The sequence below is a fragment of the Macaca nemestrina genome, chromosome 3 (genome assembly GCF_043159975.1).
Source record: "Macaca nemestrina isolate mMacNem1 chromosome 3, mMacNem.hap1, whole genome shotgun sequence".
Classification (NCBI taxonomy): Eukaryota; Metazoa; Chordata; class Mammalia; order Primates; family Cercopithecidae; genus Macaca; species Macaca nemestrina.
The window spans coordinates 66,515,243-66,536,948 of record NC_092127.1 but is presented as its reverse complement, the minus strand read 5'-3'; the positions used below and the strand labels follow the sequence as shown (position 1 = coordinate 66,536,948).

At 39.7% G+C, this 21,706-nt stretch overlaps 1 protein-coding gene and 1 long non-coding RNA gene across 7 annotated transcripts in view; one reads left to right on the top strand and one right to left on the bottom strand.

The window, feature by feature from the left end:
- The window catches only part of LOC112427452 (uncharacterized), a 33,175-nt gene extending 32,143 nt beyond the window's left edge, over positions 1-1,032 (bottom strand). The window contains exon 1 of the long non-coding RNA XR_003019026.2: positions 817-1,032. This is a non-coding gene — a long non-coding RNA (uncharacterized lncRNA). The remainder of the gene's footprint in view (positions 1-816) is intronic.
- AFG2A (AFG2 AAA ATPase homolog A) overlaps positions 1-21,706 on the top strand; it is a 379,087-nt gene that overhangs the window by 152,547 nt on the left and 204,834 nt on the right. Inside the window, exon 15 of one of the 6 annotated variants that reach the window (XM_011748819.3) lies at positions 6,220-6,501. The exons of 3 other annotated variants lie outside the window; for them this stretch is intronic. In XM_011748819.3, coding sequence (XP_011747121.2) covers positions 6,220-6,309 — 90 coding nt within the window. In that variant the 3' untranslated portion in view covers positions 6,310-6,501. 2 more of the 6 variants (XM_071093077.1, XM_011748821.3) reach the window with 2 other exon arrangements.

Below are 21,706 nucleotides of genomic sequence, written 5' to 3'. Positions count from 1 at the left end.
TAAGTTTCAGCAACTGAGGCACAATATATACCAGGTATAGAAGTCATCCTCCAAAATTAGCTCCTCTAAGTTTCTCCTACTTTTCACATGATTCCCAGATATTCTTTTCTTTAAGTCCAAGTAATTTCCCAATTATTTCCATGGCTGTGGCTACAAAGGCTTTAGGCCACAGGAATAGAGGAATTTGTTCTTACTAAATTCATCTTATTAGATTTGATTAATCTTCCCAACTTACCAACTGTGGGATATGTATTTCTTTATTCATTGATAGCAAAGGCACTATATATCTTAAATACCAAGAAGAATTTATATAGCTTTCTTTTTAAAAGATAGTTTAAAGTATCTAGTTCAAGATCCCCAATCTAGGTGAACCTTGTGGAACATTTAATTGACATGGAGATAATTAGGGGATATTCTGAAGAGTTACCAACCAAAGAGAACTCCTAAAGGGAAACTAGATCATTGAGATTATTTATGGAAGAAGAACAGATGAAAGTAAAATTCTCCTGTTAAGAATAGTATCTGGGTAAAGAAATGCTTTCTGCTTTCTTTAATGGAAATAGACAAAATAAGAGTGAACAGACTTATATTTCAATTTCATTGAAATTCAGATAAATTCATATAACTAAGATTTTATTATATATACACTGTTAAGGTGAAGAGTTCAACACTCATCTAGTTTGAATTCTGTAGATATTTAAAACCAGCTATTTTAGTTTCCTTTTAGTTTAAGACAGTGCTGAAATATGTACTTAATTTTCTGAATACTTGGCTCCTTGTAGCTGCAGTTTCATGAATTTGTGACATTAGACTTACTGTATGAGGAGTTTTGTATTTTTCTTCTTTGAACTTGTTGCTTCTAGTCCTTTGGGCATAGCCCCTAGGATTTCTGGATGAGGTTTTGGAGAGTGCACAGCATTGGAGAGGAGCTTTTGCATAATGCCAACAGTGTAGCTGAGGAAATGGGTCTTGGGGAAAATGCATTTGACACCTGTAACAGAGGATAAATATGATAGGGGCTGGAGTGGCTTATACAGAGTGTGATAGAAAAGCTCAAAACTAACAGAAACAAGCAACGGAAGAGTTAAGGCAGACAGACGCTTGCAGAGCTCTTAGTTTCTGATGCTAGCTTTGTTAACAGAGTGTGTATTATTTGAAATAATTTATCCTCACTGAGCATCTGTTTTTGTACCTGTGAAAAATATACTAGATAATCTTTGACATATTGTTCAAGCTCTACAATTATCTTCTTTTGTGACACAGAGACACAGACAATAATAGAGATTCTCAATGCTATATAAAAGGATGTTATTTACCAAACAAATTTCTGAGGTTTTTGTTTTTTTTTTCTGTTTGTTTTGTTTCTTTTTAGGTACCGCCTTCCCAGACTTTCTTGTTATCGTAACATTTATTTCGTCAAACAGATCTTAAAGCAAGCAGATATTATCCAGGTGTGCAAAAGTGATTAACCATGTGATTTTCAGAAAAAAAGGAGAAAAAGCAAGCAATCAGCCTTTAAGGCTGTTGTTGTGTAATAAAAACCTTGCTTGACAGTTGAAGAACACCTTAACTTTTTCATTTAAAATTTATTACTCTTTGAAAAAGGAGAACTCGTTAAGCAGCATACTTGCTTCTTTCACAGATGTCTGATTGGCCTGCAATGTTTTGGTTCTATTTAATATATTTCTAACTATTTTTAATGAATATACTTCTAACTATTTTTAATGAATGTAAAAATAATGTTGAGTTAGAATAGACATATCTAACTGTATGATTAAAGTTGAATCACTTTTAAATTTGAAAAAGTTTCTTGTCTTCTATTGTTAATGCTCCTAGAATCTCATATTTGGGAACTAATGTTCAGTGTAGCCAAAACCTAAATGTGGAGCTATATATTGAATGTTGTAAAGTCATTAGTAGAAGGGCAATTTGGTGGCTAATTTTAAAGTACATAGAGAGTATTAACAATAATGAAGTGTCATTTTGTTCCTGGCATTCTCTCTGTGTGTGTGTGTGTGTGTGTGTGTGTGTGTGTGTGTGGTATGTGTGTGTGTGTGGTCAAAAAAGTATCTGAAGGGGCCTGTAATAGAAAACCTAGTTCCTTTATGATATACACAATCTAGTTTGAAATTTTAATGCATTAAATTCATAAAACATGAAGAGTTTAAGCTTTGCAACACTTAATTGATACATGCATCAGAATAAATTTGGAAAACAATGGACCTTCATACGTTTTGACTTCTCTGTTTTCTATTTGATAACTTTGGGATTGCAGTTACTCTTTTTTGACACAAGATGGTGATGTTCACCTGAAATGTTTCCTGAGTACAGGCTCTACTGCGTTTAGAGGCTCCCCCTCATTTATCCAAAGAGCCGCTTAAAGAAATGAATGAAACTGACTTTGCTTTAAGAGATAATAGTTGAACAGAGACAGAGAGTGTGTCCATTTTATAACAGATTTAACAAATAATGATTCAAATTTAAGTGTGGGTTTATGTGAGTTGAGGATTGGGGAGCTGAGAGCACTGGGAAAAAGGAAAGTTGGACAGTGGAGAATTAGCAGTCATTAGGTATGCAGTATGCATTAAGTTTATGCTATGTGTTTTACATATAATATCTAGTTAATTTTAGTCAAATATGAGCACCTTACATGTATTTTATGCAATACTAGTGCATTCCTTGTTTAATTGTGCAAGTTTAGAAGTGTGGTGTGTGTTTGTTCTCTCTTAAAAAAATCATGATGTATCATCAGCCAGTGTAGTAGCTTTATTCATAATTTAAGTGATAGTATCTGTTTCGTTTTTAAAAATAAACAAGTTTCTCATATATAGTTAAATATATATTTAACATAGTATCTGGCAATCTCAGTCCTAGGTATTTGCCCAAGAAAAATGAATAAATTGTCCAGCAAAGACCTGTTTGTAATGTTTATAGCAATTTTATTTATAATACCTAAACAACCCAAATGTCTATCTACATGAATGAATAAGTAAGCTGCAACATGTCCATACAGTGAAATACTACTCAGTCATGAAAAGGAACAAATTATTGATATATGCAAAGATGGATAAATCTCAAAAGCATTATGCTAAGTAAAAACAGTCAGCTATAAAAGACTATACAATATACTGACATTGTGAGGGTTGCAGGGACAGAAATCAGTTTGGGGATCTGAGGGAGGAAATTCACCACAGAGCAGCAATGGGAACCTTTTTGGAATGGTGTAGATATTCTATATCTTGGCTGTAGTGGTGATTACAGGACTGCATATACAGGGACCCCTCGTTTTATTGTGCTTTATTACAGTTTGCAAGTAGTGTATTTTTTATAAACTGAGTATTTCTGGTAACCCTGCAAGTCCATTGGTGCCATTTTTTCAACAGCTTATGCTCACTTCACATTTTGGTGATTTTTGTAATATTTCAAACTTCCTCATTATACTATATATGTAATCTTGATCTGTGATCAGTGATATTTAACGTTATTATTGTAATTGCTCTAGGACACCATACACCACACCCATGTAAGACAGCAAACCTAATAAATAAATGTTGTGTGTTCTGACTGCTCCAGCAGCCAGCCATTTTTCTGTCTCTCTTCCTCTCTTGGGGCCTCCCTACTCCCTGAGACACAACAGTATTGAAATTAGGCCAAAGAATAACCCTACAATGGTTTCCAAATGTTCAGATTAAAAGTAGAGTCTCACATCTGTCACATTACTCAAATGCTAGAAATGATTAAGTTTCATGAGAATGGCATGTCAAAAGCTGAGAGAGGCCAAAAGCTAGGCCTCTTGTACCAAATGTTTAGCCAAGTTGTAAATGCAAAGGAAAAGTTCTTGAAGGAAATTAAAAGTGCTCCTTCAGTGAACACATGAATGATAAGAAAGCAAAACAGCCTTATTGCTGATATGGAGAAAATTTTAGTGATCTGGACAGAAGATCAAACCAACTACAGCATTGTCTTAAGCCAAAGCCTAATCCAGAGCAAAGCCCTAATGCTCTTCAATTCTGTGAAGGCCAAGAAAGGTCAGGAAGTTGCAGAAGAAAAGTTGGCAGGTAGCAGAACTTGGGTCATGAAGTTTAAGGAAAGAAACTGTCTGTGTAACATAAAAATGTAAAGTGAAGCAGCAAGTGCTGATGTAGAAACTGTAGCCAGTTATACAGAAGATCTAGCTAAGATAATGAAGGCGGTTAACTAAACAACAGATTTTTAATGTAGAAAAAACAGCCTTATATTAGAAGAAGATGGTAATCTAGGACTTCCATACCTAGAGAGTAGAAATTAATGCCTGGCTTCATGCTTCAAAGGACAGGGTGACTCTTCTGTTAGGGGCTAATGCAGCTGGTGACTTTATGTGGAAGCCAGTGCTCATTTACCATTCTGAAAATCCTAGGGTCCTGAACAGTTTTGTTAAGTCTACTCTGCCTGTGCTCTATCAACGGAACAACAAAGCTGGTTGACAGCACATCTGTTTACGGCACAGTTTTCTCAATATTTTAAGCTCACTGTTGAGACCTACTGCTGAGGGAAAAAAAAAAAATTCCTTTTGAGATGTTACTGTTCACTGACAATGTACATAGTTACCCAAGGCTCTGATGGAAATGCACAAGAATTAATGTTTTTGTGTCTGCTAAAACAGTATCTATTCTGCAGCCTCTGGATCAAGGAGTAATACTGACTTTCAAGTCTTATGATATAAGAAATAAATTTTGTAAGGCTATTGCTGCCATAATAGTGGATATGGGCAAAGTAAACCTCCTTGAAAGGAGTCACCATTCTAGATGCCATGAAGATCATTCATGATTTATGGGAGGAGGTGAAAATATGTCAACTTTAGCAGGAGTTTAGAAGTTGATTCCAGCCCTCATGGATAACTTTGATGGCTTCAAGATATCAGTGGAGGAAGTAACTATAGATAAGGTAGATATAGCAAAAGAGCTAGAATTAGAAGTGGAGTCTGAAGATGGGACTGAATTGCTGCAATCCTATGATCAAATTAGAATGGGTGAGGAGTTGCTTCTTATGACTTAGCAAATAAAGTGATTTTTTTGAGATGGAATCTACTCTTGGTGAAGATGCTGTGAATATTGTTGAAATGGTAACCAAGGATTTAGAATATTTTATAAGTTTAGTTGATAAAACAGCAGGGTTTGAGAGGATTGATTCCAGCTTTAAAAGAAGTTCTACTGGCCAGGCTTTGTGGCTCACGCCTGTAATCCCAGCACTTTGGGAGGCCGAGGCGGGTAGATCACGAGGTCAGGAGATGGAGACCATCCTGGCTAACACGGTGAAACGCCGTCTCTACTAAAAATACAAAAAATTAGCCGGGCGTGGTGGCGGGCGCCTGTAGTCCCAGCTACTGGGGAGGCTGAGGCAGGAGAATGGCGTGAACCCCGGAGGCGGAGCTTGCAATGAGCCAAGCCGAGATCGCGCCACTGCACTCCAGTCTGGGAGACACAGCGAGACTCCGTCTCAAAAAAAAAAAAAAAAGAAAATTCTCCTGTGGTTTACCCTATCAAATAACATCACATGCTACAAAGATACCTTTCATGAAAGGAAGAGTCAGTTGATGTGGCACACTTTATTGTTGTCTTTTTTTTAGAAATTGCCACAGCCACCCCAGCCTGCAGCAACCACCACCCTGATCAGTTAGCTGTCATCAACATCAAGGCAAGACCTTCCACCAGCAAAAAGATTATAACTTGCTGAAGGCTTAGATAATCATTTGCATTTTTAGCAATAAAGGATTTTTAAATTAAGGTGTATACTTTTTTTTCTCCCAGACATAATGGTATGCATACTTAGTAGACTATCATATACTGTAAACATAACTTTTATATGTATTGGTAAATTTAAAAATTCTTGTCACTTGCTTTATTGTGATATTAGCTTTATTGCGATATTAGCTTTATTGTAGTGGTCTGGAACTGAACCTGCAGTATCTTGGAGGTATGCCTGTATTTGTCAGAACCCTTCTAGCTGTAAAAGTAAAGAGATTGAATTTTACAAAATGTGGGGTATACCCTAATCCTGGCCAGTAGAAAACCACACTAAAAACATTGTTTAATTCGGAACACAAAGGAAAATGTCAGCTTTATATTTCAGCAACAGTTTCTTTTCACTTGGAGGTAAGGCTTCCTGCTTCTCAGCTCTTTTACCAGCCTTTGACTGTCTTTTACAACCCATTTACTCAGACCTGCATTGTTATTGCCTCAGTGGGCTCAGGACTACCTCAGCAAAGAAAGGGGCTTGGAGTGTTGCTTCACCAGCCGGAAACCTCCGTGGCCAGTGGCGCCTTCTGCCTGAATACTGCTCACACCCACTGAGCTCGTCCTGCCCACTTGGCCCAGCAGGCTGCACTCCGCTCGTGCTACTGGCCTGGATCCCACACCTGCCAAGGATGAGCCAGGCATGGAGCGGTGAGGGTTGTGTGGGCGAGTGAGCCCAGGTTCTGGCCACTGTGCACAGCCAGGCACACAAGCTGCTGCATGGGGTGGGCAGCTCTAGGCACTGATAACAGTTGCTGGCTCCATGTAAGGCTGTGGCTGGACCAGATGTACCACGCACAGCTTCCACTGTGTGCACCCGTGACTGGATGAGGGGAACGCAGTGGTGCCCAGAAGCTTGGAGAAGCCAGGAACCAGAGCCCTAAAGAGATGTCACAGTCCTGCCTCAGGGAGCCCCTAGGTCTGGGCTCCCCAAAGGGCTGCAACTCTTCTCTCCTTCCCATCATGCTCAGTGTGGCAAGTCAGGGTGGGGAGTGTGTTTCAGCCCTGTTTGTGTTACTGCTCTTTCACTCCCTCCATTTGGTGGGTCCTGACTTCTTGTCCCACGTCCAGGACCAGTGAGGGATGTGGACAACTGGAGGGTGAGCAAAGTGGAAAGGAGCTTAATTGAACAACAGAACAGCTCTCAGGAGACCCAACATAGGTAGCTCCTTTCTGCAGCTGGTAGTCCTGAAGTCTGTCCAAGTCTGGCTGAGTTCAGGGGATTTTATGGGCTCAGAAGGGACAAAGTCCCTGCTGATTGGTCCATGGGTGGCCATGGGCAGGCCCAGTGAAAGCCCCCTAAGTTCTCACTCTGGGCCGAGGACGCCACATGGATCTGGCAGTCCAGCCCCCAGGCTTCAGGCTGGCCCAGCCTTGAAGGTGGGGTTTCACCAGGGACCCGCCCCTTTCCACCCAGGAGCCTTTCTGCCTCCTGTCGCCAAGAATGTGCCATTCATGGCCCCCAGGCTCTTTGTGCAAAGGGGTGCCCAAAGGCCTATTGCGAACCACCCTCAGCCCTCCTTAGCCTCCCTCCCATGCTCACCAGTGCCCAAAGTCCAGAGGGGTTCAAGGTGGCTGGGGGCTGACATCTCAGTGTGTCCCTGAGCACAAGCACATCCAACTGAGTTGTGACAGCACCCAGGCTTGGCCACAACTTTGCTCCGCCCAGAGCCTGCGCCACAATCAGGGAGTGGCCAGGGAGCAGGAGCAGGCGCTTCAGAGCCTGTCGGGGCAGGAGGGCTTTCCAGGACCCCAAGAAGGCCTGGGTCCAGAGCCACGGCTGGACGGCTGCAGTTAGCCCCGCCCTCCCAGCTCAGTAGGGGTCAGGGCTCCTGCCTGTTGCCAGCCCTGCCGGCTTGGCGGAGCTTGCAGCTCTAGCCGCACCAACCCTGTGCGGCCGGCATCTTCACAGCGGCTGCTGCAGACGGGTCACTGCTGCCATCATTACTCCCAAGTTTCGGGGCAGAAATAAGTAGAATTTTAGTGCTGGAAAGATTCTTAGAGTGATTTCTTAATAAAAATTTGACTGGCAAACTAGATATTTTACATGTAAATCTTTTAGAGAATTTATTCAGCAACAAAAATCAGTTTGTTATGTGTATATTGGCAGTTTCTAATCTGATTTTCATAATTAAATATAACTAAAATTATGAAAATGTACTAAAAAAAAAGCTAGATTATACTCCTGTCTCCTAGAAGGGACAGTGCAGGTAAACCAGACCAGTGCCTTGTATCAATAATTATGTTTCATACCAAGTAATAATGTTTACCTTTTTATTATGCCAGTAAAATTTATGGCCTAAAAGTTACATGTTGTTTCTGTTTACATGGAGATATTTGATGACAGACTTATTCAGAGGTATGTTTTGTTATGGAAAAGACAATGATAAGCCAGTTGTAAAACTGGAGCCTTTTGAAAGTCTTGATTCCGCAACTTCTTTTTTTTTGTATTAGAGAACAAAACAGAATATTTGTAATAGGATTTTTTTAAAGTGTAGTATATTCTACCTAAGTAGAAAGTTGAAGAAAATAGAATGCTAATGTTTGGAGAAGGTGAGCAAAATTGTATTTCTATGAATGTTTAGGATATTTTGGGAATTTCTAAGAGTTCAGCCTCTTTAATTCTATATTTTGGGGCTTAACACATTTAAAAAAAATAAAATATATGTTTTTTTTTTTAGAGACTAGTAGAGGCCTGACATTTTGAGTTTAATAACTTTATGAGGTTTATTCTTAAATTCTGTATCAGACAATGTCTTTGAATTGTGTATGTAATATTTTGATGTCCTTTTGCTGTTGCATTTATAAACCAGAATTCAGTCTTTGATGTTTGCATCATTTTACTAAGTGATTTGGGTAAAGACAGAGGGGAAAAAGAAAAAGAGGGAAGAAGGGGGAGGGTAGAGGGAGGTTGAAGTGGTATATGTGTGTGGGTTGTTGTATTTATGTTTTATCTTTGCTTGTTAGACAATTAGAATTGAAGTTAAACACTAGGAAATAGATGATAAGTTTATCTCTATACTCCCAGGAAAAATTAACATTAGAATTAAGGCATTTAGCTAAACTAAGCCAAGATTGGAAAACTGCTGTGCTGTATGCCTGTGTTTAGAAATAAAGTTTTATTGAAACACAGCCACATTCATTTTCTGTTGTGAGTGCTTTCATGCTGCAATGGGAGAGTTGAATAGTGCTGCATAGACTGTATGGCTGACAAACTGAAAATATGTACCATCTGCCCCTTTATTACTAATTATAATATGGCTTATAGGAAGCTATTAGTAATTATTAGAACTAGGAAGTACTCATATGATAAATCTGTCTTATCTGAAGCAATAATAATACTGAGCCTTATAGGAAAAGATTATATCAATCATCTGACACTGTAGGTGCTACAAGCGTTTTCTCATTCTGATTCTCCTTACCTCCTTTTATGCTACTCAGCTGTTTTTTTCTGTAGGGCTTATTAGTGTAGTGTAGTGAATATTATTACCACATAGTTTACTTATACAAAGTGTTTATTATCGTCTCACATTGCTCTAATGCAAGGGAAGCATTTTTGTCTATTTTGAGCAAGGATTTTTGTCATATTTACTGGTATTTTTAGGTACCTGGAACACATAGTAGCAGTTAGTATGAAATAAACCTGCCTTCTTATTAACTATATTAATCAATTTAGAAAGCATCAGCTTTTCACTTGCTGGCTATATTTTGCCAATTCAAAATGCAAATAATTTGCTGAGCTAAATGGTATATCTTTTAATTCGTTTTCTCTGTTCTTCATTGAGCAAGTTACTATTTTCTATTTTTAACTCCTCACTTTATCACTAGGTACATGTAGTTTTTTCTTGGGGGTGGTATGTGTTTAGTAGAAGGTAGTTCAGTAATATATTTACTGAATAGCAAAATGAACACTAAGATTAAAGCTCATGTTAACTACTTTGATGGCCTTGAGGAAGTAATGCTGAGAGTTTAATCACTATTAAGTAATTAAGAATCATTTCTCATAAAAGTTCTCTTCCTTCCAGTTATATTCATGACTGTGTTTTGGTGATAGTTGACTGCCCTGCTTACATAGTTGCAAAATTGGTAAGGAGAACAGTATTCTGCAGCCAAGTTTCCATGAGTTGATATTTCACATTCACATTCGTGACCTAAACGTGTATTCTGGCAGACAGTGAGAAAAGCCAAATGTTCTTGTAAGCAGCAAGGATTTTCTTCATGGAAAACAAAGAAGTAAAAATGTAATCCAAGCAAAACTATCATGTATATACTGAATTTTATAGGTATATCTATAGAAAATTAATATTTGCTTTTATACATTTTATTACAAATTTATTTTGTTAGGTATTATATTTGAAGTAAAAAATAAAATACAAAATTGAATACATAAAGGGAAATCAGAAAAACCCGGAAATATAATAACAATTATTATATACTAAGATAATAACAATTATTACCATTTTTATTTGAGCACATACACTATGCCAGGCACAGCACAGCATGCTTTATGTACATAATCTGTAGCTCTCCTAACAACCCTGCAAAGTAGTACCTCTGTTTACATTTTGAAGATGAGAAAATTACTACTAAAAGAGATTAAATAGCTTGCCATGATTCAGAAACTAGTAAGTAATGAAGGCAGTACAGTAAGGCAGGACTTTCTGTCTCCCCAGATACCTTATTCTTTATCCCGTAGCATGTCATTTTTCTCCAGTGTTGTCATGATGTATCATCAGGTGACTATACTTTTTAATCCATACTTTATTTAAAAATTTTATGTGTTAGAAAACTTACACTCTAGACATTTAAAATTTAAAATTTCATAACATAGTATGCTTCTGAATAACCTGAGAAGAATGTTATACAAAAGGAAATGGCTTGCTGATTCCATGGAGTAATAAATGCCTACCTGTTTTCATTTTGAAGTTAAAGCGATTGCTTCTGATTTTAAGCCAACATGTATTTTTTTTTTTCATTTTATCTTTCTCAGCTTTATAACATGTATTTGGCCTTATACAGCTGTGAAAATTGATCATACAAATTGGTTTGAGCATATGTGACCTATGAACACTTGTATTCTGACTTAGAGGAGAGTTTTATATTTTCTGGGCAGCATAGAGCCATACATTTTTGGACACCCCTCGTATTTTACATTTAATAGAATGATGAAAACGATTCATTAAGCCTTTCTTTGATGAAAGACAGAAACCACAGAGCAATGAAGGTATTGGCATTTCTGATAAAGTTTATATATTAAAGTCTTATGGTAGCCTATGACAAAGAGCTTGTTTGGAAAAATTGAGAGATTCAAGTTTTGTATTATACGTAAGTTTTGTCACTTCATCAAATGCCTCCCTTTCTTTTTTTTCTTTTTTTTTTTTGTTTTTGAGATGGAGTCTCGCTCTGTCACCCAGGCTGGAGTGCAGTGGCCCAATCTCCACTCAATGCAAGCTCTGCCCCCCAGGTTCATGCCATTCTCCTGCCTCAGCCTCCCCAGTAGCTGGGACTATAGGCACTGCCTCCTTTTCTATGTCTTATCACAAATTTATTTTTTTCCCTTTAATAGTACATCAAATATAGATAGCCAGGAAAGACTAAAAGATCAGTTATGGTAATATAGTGAAGATGTTTCATTCATACTTAAATATTATACAAGTATTAGTTTTGTATTATACTTATTATTATTATTTTGAGACAGAGACTTGCTCGGTCGCCCAGGATGGGGTGCAATGGCACGATCTCCGCTCATTGCAACCTCTGCCTTCTGGCTTCAAGCAATTCTTCTGCCTCAGCCTTCCAAGTAGCTGGGATTACAGGCGCATGCCAATTTTTGTATTTTTGTAAAGACAGAGGGTTTCATCATGTTGGGCAGGCTGGTCTTGAACTCCTGACCTCGGGTGATCCGCCCGCCTCGGCCTCCCAAAGTGCTGGGATTACAGGCGTGAGCCACCGCGCCCGGCTATACTTATTATTTTAGAAGAACTTTATGAACACTATTAATACCAAAAATTGCCTTAAATTATTATCTATTGAATGAATATTTGACTGGCTGACTGAATGAATGCATACATTCAGAACTCTGGAATCCAAAATCTTGTAGAGCCTCCCTTTGAGTGGAAATTACTCTTCCTTGATTTTAGAAATGTTAAATTAAAAGATAGCTTAATATTGGTATTGTTACTTTCTATAATTGTCAAAAAGAAGTTATAGTGTCCTCCTAAAGACAAATAAGGAGATAAAGAAAAACAAAAATAATTGAGTTAAATTGTTAATTTTTGTTTGTTGTATGTGTTCCTGAGATCCTTGAGATTAAAATTCAAGCAGGGATGCAGTCTTCTTTTGAGTTATATGATAGAGTCTGTGACATTAGCATTCTCTGTCTCAAACATTTGGCAGTAATGCTGCCAAAATGGTTCTTGATTTAAGGATGTGATTTCTTTTATAGTCAGTATTTTTTAACATATCACATTTGAGTCTTGTAAAACTTAACTGCTTCCTTCTTTCACATATCAGTTTATCTTCCATCAGAGAGAATAGTGATATGGAATCATTTTGTCTGAATGGTTGGCTAAAAGTACAAAGTGTAGAAGGTAGAAACTTAAATACAGGATAATGAATTTTTGTATATCTGATTCCCAAGCATTAACATTTTTTTTTCTGTTTCCACACCACAAAAGCTTCTTCCAAAAGTATCCACAGGCACAGAAGCTCTGTTTAGATTTTTCCTATGTGCTTTCTTTTCTTGATATTTTGATTTTTTTCCAAAATGAGTTTGCTGTTTAGTTTCGATGAAGTAAATATCTATATAAAATCTGAAGATTTTTATTTCTTGGATTTGGAGGGTAATTTGAACGTTAGATTTTAAAGGCTTATACTTAAGATGGCCATTAGTAGTTAAATCTGTTTTGTAACTAATCTAGTGTAATTTAGTTAATAGAGGTCAGTATGGAGTCATTCATATATTTATATTTCCTGTTTCATATGTTTATAAATATTTGATGAGTATCATTGGCTTTTTTCCTCCAATGTGTTTGGATTCAAGGAATTAAGGGTCTATATAAATACTTATTTTTCTGTGTGTGCATTTTCTTGTGTTTGTTTTCATTGGTTTTGAGTTTGACTTAATATACACATGTGCATTGAAAAAGATGATCTTTCCAAAAGCTTGCTTGGGATCTGTGCTAGGAGGATGATTTAGATGGATGGAGAGGGTTGCTTGCTTTACTACTTACTTTCCCAGACAAATCCATGGAGACAGGTTGCTAATAGGATAGGAGAAAAACAACAAAAACAAATACAGCTTTTTGGTCTGGAACTGAATTGTATTATCTGTACTGTCAGTTAGAGCCTTTGCTCACTTACCCAGACAATCTCTACAGGGATTAAAGCTTCCTCCTGCATTAGTGATAACTTTCAGTATGCTGCAACCTCATATCCAATTAATATTAAACAAAAAAAAAATCTGGCTGTAAATGGTTGTAAAATCTTCACCAGTTCAACCTTTAATGAGAGTGATTGTGCTGATTACTCAAACAAGATTATCAATAATTAAAGGAATAGCGATCACTTAGATTTTATTTTCAGTTTTCATATGTAAATCCTTGCACCCCTTCCCCAAGGTTGGGCCTGATTTTGTTATGGGATCTTTGGTGTGTTGCTTTTCTGACCAGCAACCTTTGTGGCCAGTGGAGCCTTTGCCTGAGTTCTCATCCTGCATCTACGAAGAATGAGGTACATAGACAAGTGGAGGGTGAGCAAGACGAAGAGGAGCTTTATTGAGTGTTAGAACAGCTCAGAAGAGACCTGCAGTGGGTAGCTCCTCTCTGTAGGGAGGTCATCTCGTTGAGTGTTCAACTGTCAGCAGAGAGGAGGCCGGAGTGGGTAACTCCTCTCTGCAGGCAGGTTGTCCCGACGAGTGTTCAGCTCTTAGCAGAGAGGGTAGCTCCTCTCTGCTGCTGGTCATCCTGTTGTCTGCCACTCTCAGCAGAGAGGAGGTCCTGGAGAGGGTAGACTTCTCTCTGATGCTCATCATCCTGACCTCAGCAGCTCTCAGCAGAGAGGGTAGCTCTTCTCTGCAGCCAGTCCTTCCACTGGCTCTCTGCTCTGCTCTGGCTGAGTCCAGGGCTTTTATGAGCCTCAGAGGGGAGGAAGTGTGCATGCTGATTGGTCCATGGGACTGTGGTAAAGGCACCACAAGTCCCCACTCTGGTCTGCAGGACTGGCAGCCTGGCCCCCAGCCTAGAGGCCTTCCCTGGCCTGAAGGTGGGGCCTCACCAGGGACCTGCCCCTTTCAGCCCAGGAACCTGTCTGTGTCCCACTGCTGCCCGTCACACCCAGGCTGCTCACACCCATGCCAAGGAGCACCCACGGGCCAGCCCAGAGCCTCACTCAGCCCCATCTTGGCCTCCTTCTCCCATTTGGCATCCATAGTCCAGAAGGGCCAAGGTGGCAGGAGCCTGGCCTGTCAGCGCTGCCTGGAGCAGCACACACCCGGCCAGGCCGCAACAACGCTGGGACTGGGGAGAGGCCAGGCAGTGGGAGCAGACACCCCTGAGCCTGCTGATGATGGGGGACCCTCCTGGGTACTGGAGAGCACCAGGAGGCCCAGGCCCACAGCCACAACCCAGGCGACTGCAGCTGTGCCTGGGGAGCTCTCACCCTTCCAACTCGTAAGGGGCAGAGCTCCCACCAGTCCCTGGTTCTGCAGAGTATGCAGCCTTGACCGTGCCCCTTCTCTGCATCTCCCACAGTGGTAGCAGGTGAGGTGCAGGTGGCACAGTGGCCCTGGCCAACCCAGCACAAACCTGATGCTCCCAGGGCTAGTCCTGTGAGTCCTAGTGGCGGCACCTTTGGCCAGGTGCTTGTGGGCTATCAGGACATGGTGGGGAGAGAGGTCAAGGCTGCATTGGAGGCTCCGAGTCTGGTAGCAGATCCTGCCTGACTGTGCGAGGGTGGAGGTGGCACAGTCCACCTTGGGGACATGGGGCACAGGAGACTGTTGCCACTGCTGCTCTCACAGCTGCTTCTACTGTCCTGTCTACCTCCTTGCAGCCTGGAGCAGGGCTCCAGGCCATCAGTGGGCTGGGCTGGCATCCAAGGCCGGGATGACATTGCCACAAGTTCCTCCTGTGGACCTGGCTCTTGGTGGCGGCCTGGGGCTCCTTCTCGCGCAGCTTGAGACCCTGCCAGGGGGACACCTCTGGGAGCGGATTGCGGGCCCCAAACCCAGTCGTCGGGAGCGCCAGGCTGGACAGTCACTCGGACGCGGGGTGAATCCTGGGGATGCAGCCTCGGTGGCCCCCGCTGAGCCTCCTGCAGAGGTGCAGTAACTTGGAGCCGCCAGCAGGGTGGGCGCGGCAGCAGAGTTGCTTGCCAGGTTTGGGAAGCGGGCGCCACTCCCACTTTCCACCCCACACTGAAGTACGGCCCCAGAGTGCGTTCTGGCCCAGCCCCCTTCACTCTGTGTGCAACCGCAGCACCCCTGGGTCCAGCTCTGCCTTGGGACCCCTCTATGCCAGACCGTGCTCTTCCCCCGTCTGCAGGTAGCTCGGCCCGGCCCCACCTCAGTGGCTCCCAGGGTTGGGCTTCCAGGGCAGCAGGCCCCAGGTACCGTTCGCCTCGGAGTCCACCTGAGGATCCACAGCTTGCACCCCAACCCGCACCCACACCCGCGCCCCACCACAGCCGGCCCCGGCTGCCAAAGTGGCAGTAACTACTTTGGATGGCCCGCTGCTGCCATCAGTTTGAATGGTTTATGTTTTGCCGTCCTTGTTAGTTGAGAAGAAAAACATGGATGTATGGATATACAGTGATGGATGCACTAGCAGCTTAAGAGTCATTTTGAAGACTTTTTTTTTTTTTTTTTTTTTTTAATTTTTTGAGACGGAGTCTTGTTCCATCCCCCAGGCTGGAGTTCAGTGGGGCAGTCCTGGCTCACTGCAGCCTTGACCTCATGGGCTCAAGCGATCTTCCTGCCTTAGCCACCCAAGTAGCTGGGACTACAGGCAGGTGCCACCACTCCCAGCTAATTTTTAAATTTTTTGTAAAGACAGGGTCTTGCTTTGTTGCACAAGCTGGTCTCCAATTCCCGGGCTCTCGCAGTCCTCCTGGCTTGACCTCCCAAAGTGCCCCCACACCCAGGCTATTTTGAGGACATTTCGCTTTTCAGAAAAGTTATAAGTATTTTGACCCTGCATGAAAGTTTGGAATGATGGAATCATAGAAACAAAAGCAACAGAAAGCCTCAAAAGATTTTTTAAACCAAACAAAAATTATTGGAAGCAGCTTTTACCTCAAGCAGTGAATGAGCTACACAGAAAGTTGATTTTTCTTTTCTTAATGATTTCTAGTAATGGGGATTTTACAGCTTATTCTTCTCAACCTCCCTCCAGGTCCGTTTTGGTTGTTACAGCTGGAGGAATGATACTGGCATCCAGTGGGTAGAGGTCAGGGATGTTACCAGACCTCCTATAATGCACAGGAAAACCCTTCCTGTCCCACAACGAAACATTATTAGCCCAAGTAATGCTGAGATTGAGAAACCCTGCTGTAAAGTGTGGATTTTTATCTTGATGGGAGTTTTTCCAAGTAGCTACATTGCTGTTTACAATGCTTGATAAATAAAGGGAGATTTTGTTTTGTTTGTTTAATAACAAACAAAATAAGATAAGAGAGGTAATAAGAGGTAAAAGAGACTTTAGACACAGATTTTGGGATTTATAGATGCAATAAACACATAAACACAAACAGTCTTCAAAAAATGTTCATGGAGACAGTATGGTGATCTTGTGATACAGGGAAATGGAAAACATTTTATTATAGAAGAACATGAGAAATTAGTATTATTTTTTACTCTTTCATGGACATGAAATGAAACTTCTGCTTTGTAGGTGTTGGTGTTGTACAGAATTATTTCTGTATTTGTGAATTAAATCATTTAATTAAAAAAGTAATCACAATATCCAAAAATCAGTTATATTGGTAGAATATTCAAGAGCCTGAAGCTCTGGATTCATTTCCCATTTGTGACTGTAGTTAATTTATTTAATATCCAAGCCTCAGTTAACACATCTGAAAAGTAAGGTAGTTTTTATAAACTTGTCAGATGGGCATTAGTTAATTTGTATTTGATAATTTGTATTGACACTAAACTGTTATCAGTTGTTAAAAGAACTGTTCAGTCTTTATTTGATTGCTGAACTTCAGTGTAAGGAGTAGGTGTTTCTTTGTTCATTTCATAAAGGAAGCTCTTGAACCTTTGTTTTCAAGCATTGTCTGCTCAGTCACAATAATTTGCAGTGCAAGGATGTATATATAACCACACATGTATAAACACAAACATGCCTAGTGACTTGATGGTAGAGAAGTTAAGGATTTACAAAATGTGTTTACATTGCTTTCCAGAGATTGAGGTTGAGGTTTTTGGAACCTGGCATGCTGATAGGACCCATTATGGAACCATAATCATGTGGATTTAGCACATGAGATAGAGCATATAACCTGTAAACATATTTAATGATACTCTCCATTGTGCTACAACAGAAACAGACATTGGAAAGTAAATGTAAATGATCTTATTCCCACTCTTAAAAATTTGCAATTGATTTTATTTTTTAAATGATTATGTTGTCTGCCATGCTACCCACAGTCCATTAACTAAATGGATGCATGTTGTTGAAAAGTTCTGCTTTCTGTAAAGGAGGGGAGGGAGAAAAAAAAAACACAGGTTGGAGTCACAAATCATAGCAAGTCACTTTACCTTTGTTTCCATGCTTAAGAAGTTATCTCTTTGGTGGAGACAGACGAGATCTGTATTCTATCCCACCAAAAGTCCTTAGGGTTATTTTTAAAAAATTTGTTTTTAATTAAGGGACCATCCGGGGCCACACAACTAATATAGACAAGAAATTGGATCTCAGATGGAGGTGGAAACTGCGGAGTTTGATGATCTTTTAGAGATTGCAGTGTATGAAATAAATTGTTTCATTTATAAATGGAAGCAAAGCAATAAACTTCATGTTATTCTATATACAACTTTAATTACTGTTTCTTTCATTTTTTAAAAGATATTTTGTTAAGATGGTATTTTGAATTGGTAACATGTATATAATTCAGAGATCAAAACTGTATAGAAAGATATACATATACATGGTAATACCTTGTTCCTTCTACCTCTGCAGCCCAACCTTGTCTTTTCCACCTTACTTTTGTTAGTCTCTTGTTTCTTCTTCCAATTTTTTAACACAAACAAAATATATATATATATGCATATATATATATATGTTTTCAATGCCCATTGGTATTTTCAATACCCAATACCTATATATATATATACAATGCAGATTGTATATATACAATGCAGGAAACTATGCAGATATATACAATGCAGGAAACTATGTATACCCTTCACTACTTTGCTTTTTTGATTTAACTGTTTCTTGAGGATCTTTTTCTCTCAGTAAATAGACATTTTCCTCATCCTTTTGAAGGATGCATGGATGAAGAACTACCATAGTTATTCAACCAGTCCCTTATTTTATGGACTCTTAGGCTATTGTCAGTCTTTTGCCACTACTAACAGTACTACAAAGAGTAATCTTGTCCAGGTGTCATTTGGTACTTGTGCAGGTTTGTTGTAAAAGTGGGATTGTTGTGTTATGGGTAAATACATTTGTAATTATGTTAGATATTATCATATTTCCTTTTATGATGATTCTACCATTTTTTACTTTCACCAGTAATTTTGAATGTGTCGGGGTTTCCAGGTTGGTATCAGTAGTTAGTAGTTAATTTAAAAGGGTAAGTAAACTACAAACTACTGCTTTATTTCACTGCTCAGTGAAATAAAAGAGGACACAAACAAATGGAAGAACATACCATGTTCGTGGATAGGAAGAATCAATATTGTGAAAATGGCCATACTGCCCAGGGTAATTTATAGATTCAGTGCCATCCCCATTAAGCTACCAATGACCTTCTTCACAGAAATGGAAAAAACTGCTTTAAAGTTCATATGGAACCAAAAAAGACCCCGCATTGCCAAGACAATCCTAAGCCAAAAGAACAAAGCTGGAGGCATTACGCTACCTGACTTCAAACTATACTACAAGGCTACAGTAACCAAAACATCATGGTACTGGTACCAAAACAGAGATATAGGCCAATGGAACAGAAGAGAGCCATCAGAAATAATACCACACATCTACAACCATCTGATCTTTGACAAACCTGACAAAAACAAGAAATGGGGAAAGGATTCCCTATTTAATAAATGGTGCTAGGAAAATTGGCTAGCCATAAGTAGAAAGCTGAAACTGGATCCTTTCCTTACTCCTTTTTTTTTTTTTTTTTTTTTGAGACGGAGTCTCACACTGTTGCCCAGGCTGGAGTGCAGTGGCACGATCTCGGCTCACTGCAAACTCTGCCTCCCAGGTTCCCGCCATTCTCCTGCCTCAGCCTCCTGAGTAGCTGGGACTACAGGCGCCCGCCACCGCGCCTGGCTAATTTTTTGTATTTTTAGTAGAGACGGGGTTTCACTGTGGTCTCGATCTCCTGACCTTGTGATCCGCCCGCCTCGGCCTCCCAAAGTGCTGGGATTACAGGCTTGAGCCACCGCGCCCGGCCTCCTTACTCCTTATATGAAAATTAATTCAAGATGGATTACAGACTTAAATGTTAGACCTAAAACCATAAAAACCCTAGAAGAAAACCTAGGTAATACCATTCAGGACATAGGCATGGTCAAGGACTTCATGTCTAAAACACCAAAAGCAACGGCAACAAAAGCCCACACTGACAAATGGAATCTAATTAAACTAAAGAGCTTCTGCACAGCAAAAGAAACTACCATCAGAGAGAACAGGCAACCTACAGAATGGGAGAAAATTTTTGCAATCTACTCATCTGACAAAGGGCTAATATCCAGAACCTATAAAGAACTCAATCAAATTTATAAGAAAAAAAACAACCCCATCAAAAAGTGGGCAAAGGGTATGAATAGACACTTCTCAAAAAAAGACATTCATACAGCCAACAGACACATGAAAAAATGTTTATCATCACTCGCCATCAGAGAAATGCAAATCAAAACCACAATGAGATACCATCTCACACCAGTTAGAATGGCAATCATTAAAAAAATCAGGAAACAACAGGTGCTGGAGAGGATGTGGAGAAATAGGAACGCTTTTACATTGTTGGTGGGACTGTAAACTAGTTCAACCATTGTGGAAAACAGTGTGGCAATTCCTCAAGGATCTAGAACTAGAAATACCATTTGACCCAGCCATCCCATTACTGGGGATATACCCAAAGGATTATAAGTCATGCTGCTATAAAGACACATGCACACGTATGTTTATTGCGGCACTATTCACAATAGCAAAGACTTGGAATCAACCCAAATGTCCATCAGTGACAGACTGGATTAAGAAAATGTGGCCCATATATACCATGGAATACTATGCAGCCATAAAAAAGGATGAGTTCATGTCCTTTGTAGGGACATGGATGCAGCTGGAAACCATCATTCTCAGCAAACTATCGCAAGAACAGAAAACCAAATACCGCATGTTCTCACTCATAGGTGGGAATTGAACAGTGAGATCACTTGGACACAGGAAGGGGAGCATCACACACCGGGTCCTATTGTGGGGAGGGGGTACAGGGGAGGGATAGCATTAGGAGATATACCTAATGTAAATGACGAGTTAATGGGTGCAGCACACCAACATGGCACATGTATATATATGTAACAAACCTGCACGTTGTGCACATGTACCCTAGAACTTAAAGTGTAATAAAAAAAAAAAGGGTAAGTAAATAATCATTAAATGTTTTATATCAATTATGTTTAATGATTTTATTTTAACATAGAACGTAAATATACATTGATTTCATTTGTCTTAGGGCAAATAATTTTCTTTAAGAATAGTCTGCTCATTGGAGCTCTGTAATATTTCTTTTCTAAACCACATTGTATTAATTTCAGTGTTTGGCATCTATGAAGTAGAGTGATAAGATACTCTGAGGCACTTTGAATATCCCCGTTCATTTACAGCTGTTCTGCCAAACCAAATTAACAGTTGAGAGTTACTCATCTTCATTGAGTCTTTCCTATTTAGGTTTGTTTTCTCAAAAATAATATATTTATTTGAATCACATAATCTCAATGTCAAGTCATTGTTAAATTAGAATTTTGGAATCAGTATTTTTTACTCATGTTTTGTTCACTGGTGAGTCACCTTGCTTATTACAGTGTCTCAACATATTAAGTGTTTAGTAAATTTTCATTGAATGGAAGAGAAGGAAAAGAGGTAGTATGGAAATAGACTCAGTTGATTCTTATTATGCACCCAAAACAAGAAAGCAAAGGTTATGAGAGCAGGAGGAGGAGGAGCATAGCAGAGGGCCAGGATATTTAACCTCCCATGGCTGAAGAGTCTAGGAAGTGACATATTTTGCTTTCCAGTCTCCTAACTTTCTCTTCTTAGACATAAAAAATTTATATCAAATAGAGACAAGGTGGGTCCATCTTTTCCCTTCATTTTGCTGTCATTTTCAAACTTGTTTATTCTTGAAAATTATAACATGTCTTGCCAAAATTGATTGGCTAGATGTGCTGCATCTTACAGAGCTTTAGACCAGTTATAATGATAAAGGTTCAGTTTAGATAGTAATGTGCTTTGAGACCATAATTATGGGATATTTCTTTGTAGTAACCAGTAATTTTTATGTCTTCTGTATTAGTCCATTCTTACACTTGCTAATAAAGACATACCTGAGGCTGGGTAATTTATAAAGGAAAGAGGTTTAATTGACTTACAGTTCAGCATGGCTGAGCAGGCCTCAGGAAACTTAAAATCATGGTGAAAGGCACCTCTTCACAGGGCCGAAGAGGGAGAATGAGTGCAAGCAGGGGTAATGCCATAAACTTA